This window comes from Eulemur rufifrons, chromosome 2 (genome assembly GCF_041146395.1).
Source record: "Eulemur rufifrons isolate Redbay chromosome 2, OSU_ERuf_1, whole genome shotgun sequence".
Taxonomy (NCBI): Eukaryota; Metazoa; Chordata; class Mammalia; order Primates; family Lemuridae; genus Eulemur; species Eulemur rufifrons.
In genome coordinates, this window is record NC_090984.1 from 30,112,452 (window position 1) to 30,126,936 (window position 14,485).

General features: G+C 42.0%; 1 protein-coding gene across 1 annotated transcript in view; it reads right to left on the minus strand.

The window, feature by feature from the left end:
• HACD3 (3-hydroxyacyl-CoA dehydratase 3) overlaps positions 1 to 7,891 on the minus strand; it is a 44,036-nt gene extending 36,145 nt beyond the window's left edge. The window contains exon 1 of the mRNA XM_069458810.1: positions 7,657 to 7,891. Coding sequence (XP_069314911.1) covers positions 7,657 to 7,743 — 87 coding nt within the window. The 5' untranslated portion in view covers positions 7,744 to 7,891. The remainder of the gene's footprint in view (positions 1 to 7,656) is intronic.
• Between the last annotated feature and the right edge of the window lie 6,594 nt (positions 7,892 to 14,485).

Consider the following 14,485-nt stretch of genomic DNA (forward strand, 5'->3'; position numbering starts at 1 on the left):
ATTTTGCTTTATTTGTCTCAGTTTTTTTAAAAAAGAAACAAAACCGATAAGGACACAGTTATACAATTATTCAATCCTACTGCCCTCTCTCCCTCAAACATACCCCCATATTCACGGGTAACCAATATTTTAGAATTAGTTTGTCATTTCCACTGTATTTCTTTATTCACTTACAACATGTTGGGCATTCACAAATATACACTATTATTTTACATGCTACATATATAGTTTCATACTGCCTATATCATTCCTCAACTAGCTTTTTATTTGATATTATATTTCTAAGTTTTAACTCTATAGTTAAAGTATAGAGATGGTTCTATTTCGTTCATCTTAGCTGTTATAACAGTATGCCATTGTATAAATATACCACAATTTATCCTGTTAATAAAAATTGAGGCTGTTTTCAATTTTTTGCTGCAATGAACATTCTACCTTTTTGTGCATATGTGTAACAGCTTCTCTAAGGAGCAAAACTTAGTCATAAAGACATATATATCTTCAGCTTGACTAGATTGTGTCAAACTGTTCTCCAAATCAGTTGTGCTAATTAATACTCCCACCAACTATATAAAAACTGTCCCATCGCTAAACATTCTCAAAAATGGTTGGTCATGTCAGACTTTTTCATTTTTCCCAATCTGAGAAATCCTATCGTTTAAATTTACAGGCATAGCTCAGAGATATTGCAGGTTTAGTTCCAGACCACCACAATAAAGCACATACTGCAATACAGCAAATCACATAAATTTTCTGGTTTCTCAGTGCACATAAATATTATATTTACATTATACTTACATTATACTGCAGTCTATTAAGTATGCAATACCATTATTTCCAAAAAACGTACATAACTTAATTTTAAAATACTTTATTCTTAAAAAATGCAAACAATCACCTGAGCCTTCAGTAAGCTGTAATCTTTTTGCTAGTAGAGGTCTTGCCTCAATGTTGATGGCTGCTGACTGATCAGGGTAGTGGTTGCCGAAGGATGGGGTGGCTGTGGCAATTTCTTAAAATAAGACAACAACAAAGTTCACCACATCACAAAAGATTTCCTCATAGCATGGGATGCTGTTTGATAGCATTTTACTCACCGTAGAACTTCTTTCAAAATTGAAGTCAGTATTCTCAAACCCCGCTGCTGCTTTATCAACTAAGTTTATGAAATATTCTAAATCCTTTGTTGTCATTTCAACAATGTTCATTGCATTTTCACCAGCAACAGATTCCATCTCAAGAAACCACTTTCTTTGCTAATCCCTAAGAAGCAACTCCTCATCCATTGAAGTTTTATCATGAGATTGCAGCAAATCGGTCACATCTTCAGGCTCCACTTTCAGTTCTCTTGCTATGTCTACCACACCTACAGTTAGTTCCTCCACTGAAGTCTTGAACCCCTGAAAGTCATCCGTGAGAGTTGAAATCAACTTCTTCTGAACTCTTGTTAATGTTGCTATTTTGATCTCCTCCCATGGATGTTCTTAATAACCTCTAGAATGGTGAATCCATTCCAGAAGTTTTTCAATGTACTTTGCCCAGATCTATCAGAGGAATCACGACCCATAGCAGCTATAGCCTTATGAAATGTATTTTCTAAATAATAAGACTTGAAAGTCAAAATCAGCTGGATCACTCCTGATCGATAGGCTGCAGAATGGATGCAGGCATGAAAACAACATTAATCTCCTTGACATCTCCATCAGAGCTCTTGGTGAGTAGGTGCATTGTCAGTGAGCAGTAATATTTTGAAAGAAATCTTTTCTTCTGTAGGTCTGAATAGCAAGCTTAAAATATTCAGTAAACCATGTTATAAACAGATGTGCTATCATCCAGGCTTTGTTGTTCCATTTACAGAGCACAGGCAGAGTAGATTTAGCATAATTTTTAAGGGATCTAGGATTTTTGGAATGGTAAAAGAGCATTGGCTTCAACTTAAAGTCATCAGCTGCATTAGCCCCTAACAAAAGAGTCAATCTTTTTTTTGAAGCTTGGAGGCCAGGCATTGACTTCTCCTCTCTAGCTATGAAAGCCCTAGGTGTTATCTTCTTCCAATAGAAGGCTGTTTCACCTACAACCTGTTGAAAACCTGCTGATTAGTGGAGCCACTTTCATCAATGATCTTAGCTAGATCTGGAGAGCTTGCTGCAGCTTCTCTATCAGCAGTTGCTGCTTCACCTTGCAGTTTTATGTTATGGAGACGGTTTCTTTCCTTAAATCTCATGAACCAACCTCTGTAGCTTCAAACTTTTTTTCTGCAGCTTCTTCACCTTTCTCAGATTTCACAGAATTGAAAAGAGTTAGGGCCTTGCTCTGGATTAGGCTTTGGCTTAAGGGAATGCTGTGGCTTTTTTGATCTTCTCTCTAGACTACTCAAACTTTCTCCATATCAGCAAGAAGGCTGTTTTTTTCCTTATCCTTCATGTGTTCACTGGAGTAGCACTTTTAATTTCCTTCAAGAACTTTTCCTTTGTAATCGCAACTTGTTTAACTGGTGCAAGAAGCCTAGCTTCTGGCCTACCTCAGTTTTTGACATGCCTTCCCCAATAAGCTTAATTATTTCTCTCCTTTGATTTAAAGTAAGAGACATGCAACTCTTCTTTTCACTTGAACACTTTGAGGCCATTGTAGAGTTTATTTTTGTTTGTTTTTTTAAAAGACAGTCTTACTCTGTCGCCCAGGCTAGAGTGCAGCGGCAGGGATCATAGTTCACTGCAACCTCAAACACCTGGGCTCAACTGATCCCTCCCGCCTCAGTCTCCCATGTAGCTCGGACTACAGGAGTGTACCACCATGTCCAGCTAATTTTTTAATTTTTTGTAGAGATGGGGTCTCAATATGTTGCCCAAACTGGCCTCAAACTCCTGGCCTCAGGTGATCCTCCCCCCTCAGCCTCCGAAAGTGCTAGGATTACAGGCATAAGCTACTATACCCAGCCATTGTAGAGTTATTAGTTGGCCTAATTTCAATATTGTGGTGTCTCACGGGATAGGGAGACCCAAGGAAAGGGAGAGAGACAGAGGGCTGGCCAGTCAGAGCAGTGAGAACACACACATTTATTAAGTTCACCACCTTATATGGGTGTGGTTCATGGTGCCTCAAAACAATTACAATAATAACATCAAAGATCACTGAACACAGATTACCATAACAGATATAATAATGAAAAAGTTTTAAATATTGAGAGAATTACCAATATGTGACACAGAGATGCGAAGTAAGCACATAGTATTGTCAAAATGGTGCCAACAGGACTTGCTCAATACACAGTTGCCACAAACCTTTGCTCTGTGAAAAAAAACACAGTATCTGCAAAGCAAAATAAAGTGAAGCATGTCTGTATATGTGCCTGATTATAATTGAGATTAAGCATCTTCCCAGGCTTATTATCTGCTCCTTTTTCTAATTGGGTAATTTGTCTTTTTCTTATCGATCTGCAGGTGTTCTTTAAATATTCAAGATATTAATCATCTCTCAATGAGTAATATCCAATCAGTTATTACAGTGTGCTGCAATATCTTCTTCAAGTTTGTCTTAAATTTCACAATCTTTGCCTTCAGGGTTTGTGATCTTGTGTCTTGCTTAAGACATTCTTCCCCATTCCAATATCATAGAGATAGTCCCCTATATTTTCTTTTAGTAGTTTTGCTTTATGCATTTAGGTCATTAATCCACCTGAAATTGATTTTTGTGTACGGCATAAGGCAGGATCTTATTTTATCTTTCTGCCCTCTGGATTACCAATTGTCCCAATATCATTTCTTGAATGATTCGTCGTCTCCCCATTAATTTGTAAAACCACCTCTGTCCCAGCTTAAGTTTTTATATATGGATAGGCCTGCTAATAAACTCTACTCTGTTCCACTGCTCTTTGTGTCTATCCTTCTCATCTAAGGTTTAATATCACAATCATAATAATCCCTCACACTTGAATAGCACATTAGAATTTACAAATCACTTGCAAATCCATTATCCAATTCAAACTTCAAAATGATCCTGTGAATTAGGTATTATTATTCACATTTATCTGGATGAAGAAACTGAGGCTCATAAAGGTTAAGTGGATCAGGGTTACCAGATAGTAAGTGGAAGAGCAAGGACCCAATCTCCTATCTTCAGTTACCACTCTTTCCATCGGACTCCATCAGGTAAGGAAAAGAACAGTATCTTTCAAGCAGCTCCCAGAGCTATGCACTTTGTTCACAATAACCCAAAACAAAAACCTTGACAGATTAACAAATGATTTAACAACTATGGCTGTTGCTATAAACATGTCCATTATGCTCATATTGAAAGTAAATCCTATTTTGAAAGTAACCCTGCCCCAGCTGCCCTCTTTGCTACTATTCACCTCAAGCACAGACAATGTCACTGTTGACGTTTTTACTGTCCACCATTCCTACTCATATTAGCAGTGGTTTCTCATCAGTCACTAGCCTGTAGTCACTAGAGCTGTAGGCTCTAAAGACAAAACAGAGGTGTGACAACTGGACAGTTCCCTGTGTCAGGAGGGAGGGAGGCAGAGCTGATGCCCCCGAACTAGAACTCAACACTTTAAAACCCACACTTACACTAAGCTGGAGACAGGCTATGCAAAGCAGGGAGTGTTAGAGAGCAGTCCAAGAATGCCGCACCTAGCTTAATGACAGACAAGAGTAGGTACTCCATAAATGGTTTTTATTGAACAAATAAATGAATTGCTTCATCCTGAGGCAGAATCACTGGTTTCAACAGGCCCTGCATAGAGCAGTCAAATGAGAAAAAAAGAGCAGCCCCTGACATTCAGAAGCAGGCCTAGCACTCACAGCTAGACCATGTTACTCTCCAACAGCACACAAATAATCTCACAGAATGCCAAACTCAGATAAGCTTATTCTGAAACCACGATAAATGAGACAAAGCCCATTTCATAATTTTTTGTAAGCACAGACAAACACATAGTGGCTATTCCACCTACAAAAAACTAAAGACTCTCTGGCCAAATTGAGTAACTTCTACTTCTCTACCAATTACAGTTCCATTCTTGTGCTAGTCTCCTCTCCGTACAGATAAGATTTATTCAGATTCCTGAGCACAGAATTGCCCCAGTTTTCTGATAGCATCTAATTTAAAGTGAATGCCTCCCTTCTTTAAGGCTTCCCCTCCCCCAATCATCAACACCCAAATCTAACAATTGGTTCTAACACCCTCCTAATGAAACACTCATGGTTCCCCATGGAGTATGCCCTCCTTCTGCTACAGTGAGCACTAAACCCAACTTGTTCAACTATAGGTATGTTCCTGGTGGTCTTTGGCTGTAGGGCATTGACACAGTATGTCAGACATTACAAGTGCTAAAAGTCTACGCCTTTCTCTTTCTGGAAAGTTCTCCCGGTTTCACAAGAATAATTCTCATTTCTGGAAGTTATCTCTAACTAAATGAAAGAGAGGTAACATTCCTTTTAACACCAGGGACCTGGTTCAACATCCAACTTCAATTTTGCCAATAAATATGTTCATAAACAAAACTTCTTGCTTGAATGTGATAATATACTTCCTTCTAGAGAGTATGCCCTTGGAAAGCTGAGTCTGGCTAACTCATCTTTGTAAATTTGTAATATTTTACGTGTGTTAGAGGATTTCTTTTATGAATGGTTGGTATTAATACATGACTTTTTTTTTTTTGAGACAAGGTCTCACTATGTTGTCTAGGCTAGTCTCAAACCCCTAGGCTCAAGTGGTTCTCCTGCCTCAGCCTCCCAAGTAGCTAAGGTTACAGGCACATGCCATGGTACCTGCTAACATGTCGCTTTTAAGCTAATGGCAGTTGAAATGAATGCCTCAGAATTACAGATGTGAAACCCCAGAAAAACCAAAAACTCAATTCAGAGAAAAAAGACTTATTTTTTCCAAAAATTAAAAAAAAAAAGGATTTCTCACTCTAAAAGAAAACTTCATTTTTTTCCTACCTTTACATTTTTAAACTACTATATATTTCAAATATATGCCTCTATACTTCTAAATATACCAAATATGATCAACACATGTGTTCATGTTTCTTAACTAAGAGGTTTACATCTTTCAAGAAATATATAAGTATGGTAAATTTTTTCATTTGTTCAACCAATTTCCATTTCTTTCCATCATCACCCCACTCCCCCTAAAAACTGCTTTTCTGCCTGTAGCTTCAAAAATATCTCAGAATATTCCATCCTATCATATGATGGACAACTAAAGAAGCCAGGGCCTGAGTTTATTTAATTTGCTCTACACACAACTAAATAATTAAAGAGATTGTCGTAACACACATTCTTATACATTTTTATTGGTTGCCAAAAGAACCCTCTCTAGATAAGGACTTAGATCCCCATCTACAAAAGATTTTGTTTGTTTTTTTCCTACTTCATTAAAGCACCCTGGAGCATGGTAGAGGGAGACAACATAGAACATTTATTCATATTTTAATGCTAAAGTATAATTCAGTCTGGTTTAATACATTAAATGACACACCATGCAATATCATAGCCTATTTAAAGGCATTCTGGCCAGTATTGACTTACTTTATCTTTCAACAGGAAAACAGTTTGTATACAGTATAACTACATATATATTATATATATAAACAGGATATTCCAGAAGCAAAGATTAAATTAAATTCAACAAATTCAAGTTAACACTCAGAAAGTGCCACATTTTGCAAGACAATAGATCAGTTGACAGATCTAAACAGATGCTAGATTCAGAGGCAGAGAGTTAAGTGGAGTGAAGGTTACAAAGTGCCATAGATGTCAAGGAGAAGTTGTGAGTAAGGACGACTGAAGAAAGAACATTCCAGACTGAAAACTCAAGTTCCTCAAAGACCAGAATTCTGGATGGTTTGGACAGAGACACGAGAGTACACAGATCCTGAAGTCTCCAGTATTATTAGGGGGCTTCAGCTTGCTCACATTGGGGGCCAAATGAGATCAAACATAAATACTCAACGTTTAACTTAAGAAAATTTCAAGTTCTCTATGCAACTAACCAAACCTGAGCTCACAGCCATCAGAACACGGGAGTAAAGAATCACTTCCTCGGGGTTTTGTGAATATTAAAATTAAATGTACTAAGAATGACGTCCATTGCTGAATGGTTGGGAGGTGGGTGTGCCCCCCCAACCGCCAACCCCCCAGGCACTGGCGAGCCCCTTGAACGTCCTAGGGGCCTCGCTGGACCTCTCTGACCAGTCTTAGATGTCTGTCCAGCCACAGCCCAGCAAACCACTGTCACAACGTACCCCAGACCCAGAAGATCATTCCACACCGCCAAGGGCCTCAGCCAATCCAAACCCTGACGGTCAGGCTCCCAGGTCTAGCCTCGAGCTCCATCAGGCCGCAGACAGAGAACAAAGATGAGGCCCAGGACAGCCTCCGCGGCCTGGGACGGTCTCCGAGGCCCGCGCCGGACTCACGGAGCCCCCTAAGGAACCTGCAGCCTGAGGGGGTCGTGCCCCCGGCCTGGGATCTGCGAGTAAGCCTCTACAAGGGCTAGCACGCCGGGAGCGCACCGCGTCGCAGACCATGTTGGCGCACTGCAGGCTGTCCTGTCCGGCGTGCACACGGACAAAAGGGCTGGGGTCCCGGTGGTACCCGGAGCCGCGATCCCGAGCGCTTCCCGCCGCCCAGACCCGGCCTTTACCTGCACGTCACTCAGCTCCACGCGCAGATACAGCTCGCGGTGTCGCTGAGCCCAGTACACGTGCGGCGTCAGCACCTGATTCTCCATGGCCACGCTGCCCAGGGCGCCGGGAGGCTCGGCACGCTGCGCCTCGCTGCCTCAGGTAGTGACCGACTGGAGCGGGCGAACGCAGGCCGCAAATCCCCGGGCTCCTGAGCGCCCGCAGCCCGACAGCCCCGAGACACCCCAAGCTCGCGGGCCGCGCCTGCGCAGTGACGAGCGAGGGGGGCGGCGGGGGCGCTAGCAGGGGGCCAGAGCGCGCGTCGGGCGGGGGCGGGGCACGGGCGGGAACGGGGCGGGCCCAGGCGCGGGTGGCGCCACCGCCGCTTGCCGTGGCCGCCTCGGGAATTACTGTCGGCGGAGCCTCCGCGTTTTGAAATGGAAAGAGCTGGAGACTCTAAACAGAGGACCGGCAGCATGGGAGAAGGGCTTGAGACTGGTGTTATCTGGGAGGTGCCTCCCATTCCATTTACCGAGCGCCACTGTGCCCCGGCGCTTCAGAGCTAATCACTGGAACAACAGCGGTGAGACACAGTCCCTTCTGTCTTAGAGCCTTCAGTCTATTAAAAGACGCAAGTCATCACAGACGACACGAGGATGACACTGGTGATAGGGGAAGCGGTGAGGGAACGGGGTGGAAGAGTGTCCCAAGAAAGGGAGAGTATGTGCAAAGACCAGAGGTTTCCAGCGCCGTCGAAGATAACTGTGTGCACTGATGAGAGTATGTCACACTGCGCTCTCCAGTACGGCAGCCGCCAGCCCACGGGAGGCTTTTGAGCACTTGAAATGTGGCTAGTGAGACTATGGAATTGAACTTTCAATTTCTTTTGCGGCTAATGAAATAGTCACATGACTGGAGGCTGTTGTGTTGGCTAGTGCAGCAGGCCTGTCTCTCGTGAAACAGGAAACTCGAACTAGGGACAACACTAAATTTCGTCTTATTTGAACTGTCTTGTCTGTATCGAAGTTCTTCTGCAATGAAGAACTTAATGGGAAGCAACACATCTATGAAAACTAAACTCTGGAACAAAAAAATCAGTTCTGTTAGCACCCATTTATTTATCCTAGGGATACGGCAATGAAGAGAAATTATGCCAGCTCTTGGGAAACCTGTAGCTCAGGGGCGGATCTTATAAAATGTAGAGAGTTTTAATATGGCGAATGTGCTGAGCTCACAAAGAGGTATGAAGGTAGGAGCTGAGGGTTGTAGGAAGTATGGTCGGACATTTGAAAGCCAATCTTGGAGAGCTAGAGGGTGAAATGCGAGGAGGAATTTGACCCAGGAAGAAGCATGTAGGGCAGTGAAAGCACAGAGCACGCGACCAAAGGTGGAGGGTTCTGCATGCTAGGGATTAAAGGCATAGAGGAGACAGACAGGTTGCCCTGACTCTGGAAAGCAGAGTAATGGATTAGGAAACTTCGTTTGCTTCACTGAGGTGCTTATACTGCATCCTACAGACATAGGGCAGCCCAGGAAGTTTGTTAAACTGGAAATTAGCAAAATCAAATATGTATTTAACAAGACTGCCACAGGACCTGCCAGCAGAGAAGGAATTGATAGGAGGCAAACCCGCTAGAGACTTACACAGTCTGCCAGCTGTAAGATAACGAAAGCAATAACTTTGACAGCCTTGAATTTTAAATATATATTTTAAATGATAAAAAGTATTTTTACTGCATAATGTTTACGACAATGCAGATGTAAGATAGGGGTACTTTTTTAAAAAAAAGTTGAGGTATAACTTACATGTAGGAAAAGGGCAAATCTTAAATGTTCAGCTGTAGCTCAATTTTTACATATGTGTAACTATCAAGATCTGAAACATTTCCAGCGTCTCTGAGATTGCTTCATGTCAGAATACCTTCGCCCCCCACCCCACCCTCCCCTCAATAATTACTATCCTGACATATCACCATAAAGTAGTTTTTGTCTGTTCTTGAACTTCATGCAAATGGAATCTAGTGTCTGGCTTCTTTCATTCAACATAATGTGTAGGAGATGTATCCGTTGCTGAGTGAATCAGTATTTCATTCTTTTTTCGTTTTTGTTTTTGCTGCATAGTGTACTGTGTGAATGTACCACAGATTATCTATTCTCCTGTTGACAGGTGTATACATTGTTTCTAGTTTTTAGCTATTATGAATAAAGCTGCTATGAAATTTGTGTACCTGTCTTTTGGTGGATGTATGCTCTTAATTCTCTTGAGTAAACACCTTGGAAGGGAATTGCTAGGTTATATAGATATCTGTTTAGCTTTAGTAGATACTGCAAAGTAGTTTTACAAAGTGTTTCAATCAATTTACATTCCCACAGCAATGTTTGAAAGTTCTAGTTGCTCTATACCCTTGGTATTTTCAGTCTTTTTAATTTTAGCCATTCTGGTGGGTAGTAATAAAAAACAAAAATAAAATAATTTTAATCTAACGTATTTGAAACCTGAGGCTTATCCATTCATCTCTATCCAAGGTGAAAGCTACTAAATATATAAGATTGAATCTTGATGTTTTGCCTCAGATGCTCCATAAGAAAGGTCCATTGGAAGGGGGGACCTAGCCAGCCTGGTTTGACCACTATTAATGTACTGTAAAATGACTTCTCTGGGCCTGAGTTTCCATAGCCATCAAATGAGAGAGTTAGATTCAGTCCCCTCCAACATTCTTATCAGCTGTTTCCAAATTTTTCTGCAAAGAGGCCTGGCTATTATGGATCCCTCTCTCCAGGGGAAATCCAATAAGAAAAAAATTGAAATGGAGAGGGGAAAGAGTATCTTCCAGGTAAACTATAACCTGCAGGGCGGATACAAAGGCAGAGCCAAGTGGCAGTGCTATGCTGAAGTAGGTATGGCTGAGGGCTTTATGATAATACTAGTCAAATGAAAATGCAAATTAAATACTGTCTTTGTGTCCTACCTTGTAGATGCAGCCTTCCCAGCCTCATTTGGCCCATGGCCATCTCTCCCTTCTCAGAGAACCATCACCATCAGCCACAGGAAGCATTTGCTGAGTATTGCCATGGATGAAGTTCCCAGTGCTTAAGGCTAGTTTCCTGCCTTTGGCAAGTGGTCATACACACCCTTGTTCTTCACCTTTTCACAGACTATTCTATTCCTAGAATTTTTAGAAAATGAACTGTAGAGTTCAGCTGTTTTGTGCCTCACCCAGGGTCATCCAGCCAGTTTTCCATGATCAAAATCAGGTTTGTCTATCCAGAAAGTGCAAAACTAAGGGTGGAGAGACAGTAACCAGCCCAGGCATCTAATGAGGAATCCTGCACAGCCAGATCAGATACCTGTAACCTCCTAACTATGCCAGGAGAGTGGATCTTGCAGCCAATCTTTACTGGAAAAACCTTCCCCTCCATCTGTCAGTTCATGGTTCAGAAGAATGTGCAAAGATGTTCCCACCTCAGCCTTAAGTACTTCCTTTCAGAGTCTGCCTTGGATATGGAAAGTGGTCTTTCCACTGTATTCACTTTGGCCCACCTGCTAATTCCTGGATCTCTGGCCACCCATGTGGTTGTCAGCTGCAGACAGAGGTTAGTATGCTACCATTAGTGTGAAAATACTGGGGTAGTGGGAGGAATAATACATACATGCACTTGTTTATATATCATAAACTATTACTGGAAGTATATGCAAGAAAGTAATAACCTTAGTTTCTTAAGGGGAAGGAAACTAGGTACCTGGAGGACCAAGATGGGAAAAAATATTTTTACTATATATCCTTTTGTATTTCAAAATTTTTGAATCATGTGGCAGTATTGCTTATTCAAAAACTTAAATATGAAAAAGAAAATCAGAGGGAAATGCCTTTTTTGGTTATTGCAGTTTGTTTCGAATTATGCCTCAAAAAGGGCCGGGTGGAAATGGAAAAACAAACTCTAGCCCACCATATCATGTAATAAACTACTGCTAGTGCATTGCATGTTTATGATCTCTTTCCTCACCTAGATTATAAACTTCCCTAGAGCACAGATTGCCTCCTTTTGGTATCCTGTAGCATCTAACACAATGTGCTTCAAAAAGTAGATGCTTGGCCGGGCGCGGTGGCTCACACCTGTAATCCTAGCACTCTGGGAGGCCGAGGCGGGAGGATCGCTCAAGGTCAGGAGTTCGAGACCAGCCTGAGCAAGAGTGAGACCCCATCTCTACTAAAAAATAGAAAGAAATCAACCGGACAACTAAAAATATATAGAAAAAATTAGCTGGGCATGGTGGCGCATGCCTGTAGTCCCAGCTACTCGGGTGGCTGAGGCAGTAGGATTGCTTGAGCCCAAGAGTTTGAGGTTGCCGTGAGCTAGGCTGACGCCACGGCACTCTAGCTCGGGCAACAGAGTGAGACTGTGTCTCAAAAAAAAAAAGTAGATGCTTAAAACATATTTGTTGATGATAATACCCAGTGCTAGAAAGGAAGGCTTTGTATCAGCCCAGCCTTGCTCTCTCATTCACACCTCATGTGCAAGATAACTTGCCTTTTCCTGATGGATCCCTAAAGTGCAGGGTAGCAGAAAGCAAGCTGGGCTTTGTCAAGTACACATACAAGACTGATTCAGCCAGTAAAGATACAATGAGCCACTTCTAAATTCAGAGAGTGTATTACTTACATATACAGCAAAAGGAAGAATGCACAAAAGTACCAGCTGCCTGTGGTCCTTGCCCCATATACCAAAAAGGACAATACACTAGGCCCATCCTATCTGTCAGTTCCACATCTATGGGTTCAACCTACCTTGAATGGAAAATATTCAGAAAGAAATTTTTTTAAATACAAATAACCAATACAGTATAACAACTGTTTATATAGCATTTACATTGTATTAGTTATAATAAGTAATCTAGAGATGATTTAAAGTACTATATGGTCCTAAAACACAGTGACTTAGAAACAACAAAAAAAAATAGTAAAGTACTGTTCGGGAGGATGCGTGTGGGTTTTATGCAAATACTACACCATTGTTTACCAGGGACTTGAGTATCTGCTAATTTTGGTATCTGCCTGAGGTCCTGGAACCAATCCTTGCAGATCCCGAGGGAAAACCATACTGAAACAAAATGGGCCAGATGACTGCAACATGAGTTGTAGGATACCCATTGATAGCTAATTATAGACTGTCGCCAAATAGTTTTTATATTCTTCAGTGCTATTCTGAGACAGATGGGGAGGAAGTCTCACACCTCACAGGCGCTCAGACCTATAATCCCAGCAATTTGGGTGGTGGAGGAGGGAGGATTTCTTGAGGCTAGGAGTTTGAGACCAGCCTGAGCAAGACCTCATCTCTACAAAAAATTTTTAAAAATTAGCTGGACATGGTGGTGCACCTGTGGTCCTAGCTATGCGGGAGGATCACTTGAGTCCAGGAGTTCGAGGTTACAGTGAGCTATGATCGTGCAACTGTACTCCGACCTGGGCAACAGAGCCAGACCCTGTCTCAAAAAAAAAAAGAAAAGAAAAGAAAAGAAAAGAAGAACCTGGAAGAAGAGTAGAAGCTGTCTCCTGAGGCCTCTCAGGGGAGATGGCCATCAGATCCTTATTCTGGGAAGATCACACAGCCTTCTGCTAAAACTCAGATACGCTTCAGTTCAAGCCTTTGCCTATGTGGCTTATGTGGATACATGCAAGCTTGCCAGGATGCCGTGGTGGAGATGTTCCCATACAGCTTCCCATATGGCTTTCTCAGGGGTTGAGGTTTCTTTTTTTTTTTTTTTTTTTTTTTTTTTTTTTTTTGAGACAGAGTCTCGCTCTGTTGCCCGGGCTAGAGTGAGTGCCGTGGCATCAGCCTAGCTCACAGCAACCTCAAACTCCTGGGCTTAAGCAATCCTACTGCCTCAGCCTCCTGAGTAGCTGGGACTACAGGCATGAGCCACCATGCCCGGCTAATTTTTTTTCTATATATATTTTTAGTTGGCCAGATAATTTCTTTCTATTTTTAGTAGAGACGGGGTCTCGCTTTTGCTCAGGCTGGTCTCGAACTCCTGAGCTCCAGTGATCCACCCGCCTCAGCCTCCCAGAGTGTTAGGATTACAGGCGTGAGCCACCACGCCCGGTGAGGTTTCTTTAAGCCTACCTAGAGGGAGAAAATAAGACAGAAAACCAAGAAATCTGAATTCCAATCTCTAGTCCAATCCATAATCAGCCATGTAACTTAAGCAAGTATTTTACTTCTCTGTGGCTCTTTTTTTAAATCCATGAAATAATATATTTTTTGTTTGTTTGCTTTTGGGGGGGTTCTGTCTCCTCTTATTAGGACATAAACTGCATGAAAACAGGAATTTTGTCTACTTTGTTCACTATTGTAGTCCCAGTGCTTATAACAGTGACAGGCACGTTGTGAGATAGTATAGGAGGTGGACTCTGGCTACCTGCCTGAGCCTTGAGCCAAAGCTCAAGTCCGCTTACAATACTGAACAAAAGGTTCGAAAATGACAGGGCAACCACTGCAACCATTGGAGCAGAGGTCCACCGGCCCCAGTCAAGGCCAGCACAAACTGGTTACCGCCAAGATGAAGCCCAAAGTAGACTGCTCATAAACATTTTGCCTCCTTTAAATAATAAAAACCACGCCCAAGGGTGGAGATTTAACGTGCTAATGAGACATGAGATGTATGAAGAAGCATAATTGTTGGATGCACAGCTGCCAGCAAAACTTCGCCTCTACATGCTATGATGTCAATGCTAGCGCCAAACTTCTCTATGCTTTAAAAGTTACCCAGCCCTTTGTTCGGAGAACCAGTTTGGTTGCTCCTTAACCACCACTGTCTTCCTTTTGTTCCAGCAAACTCCTCCCCCCCCC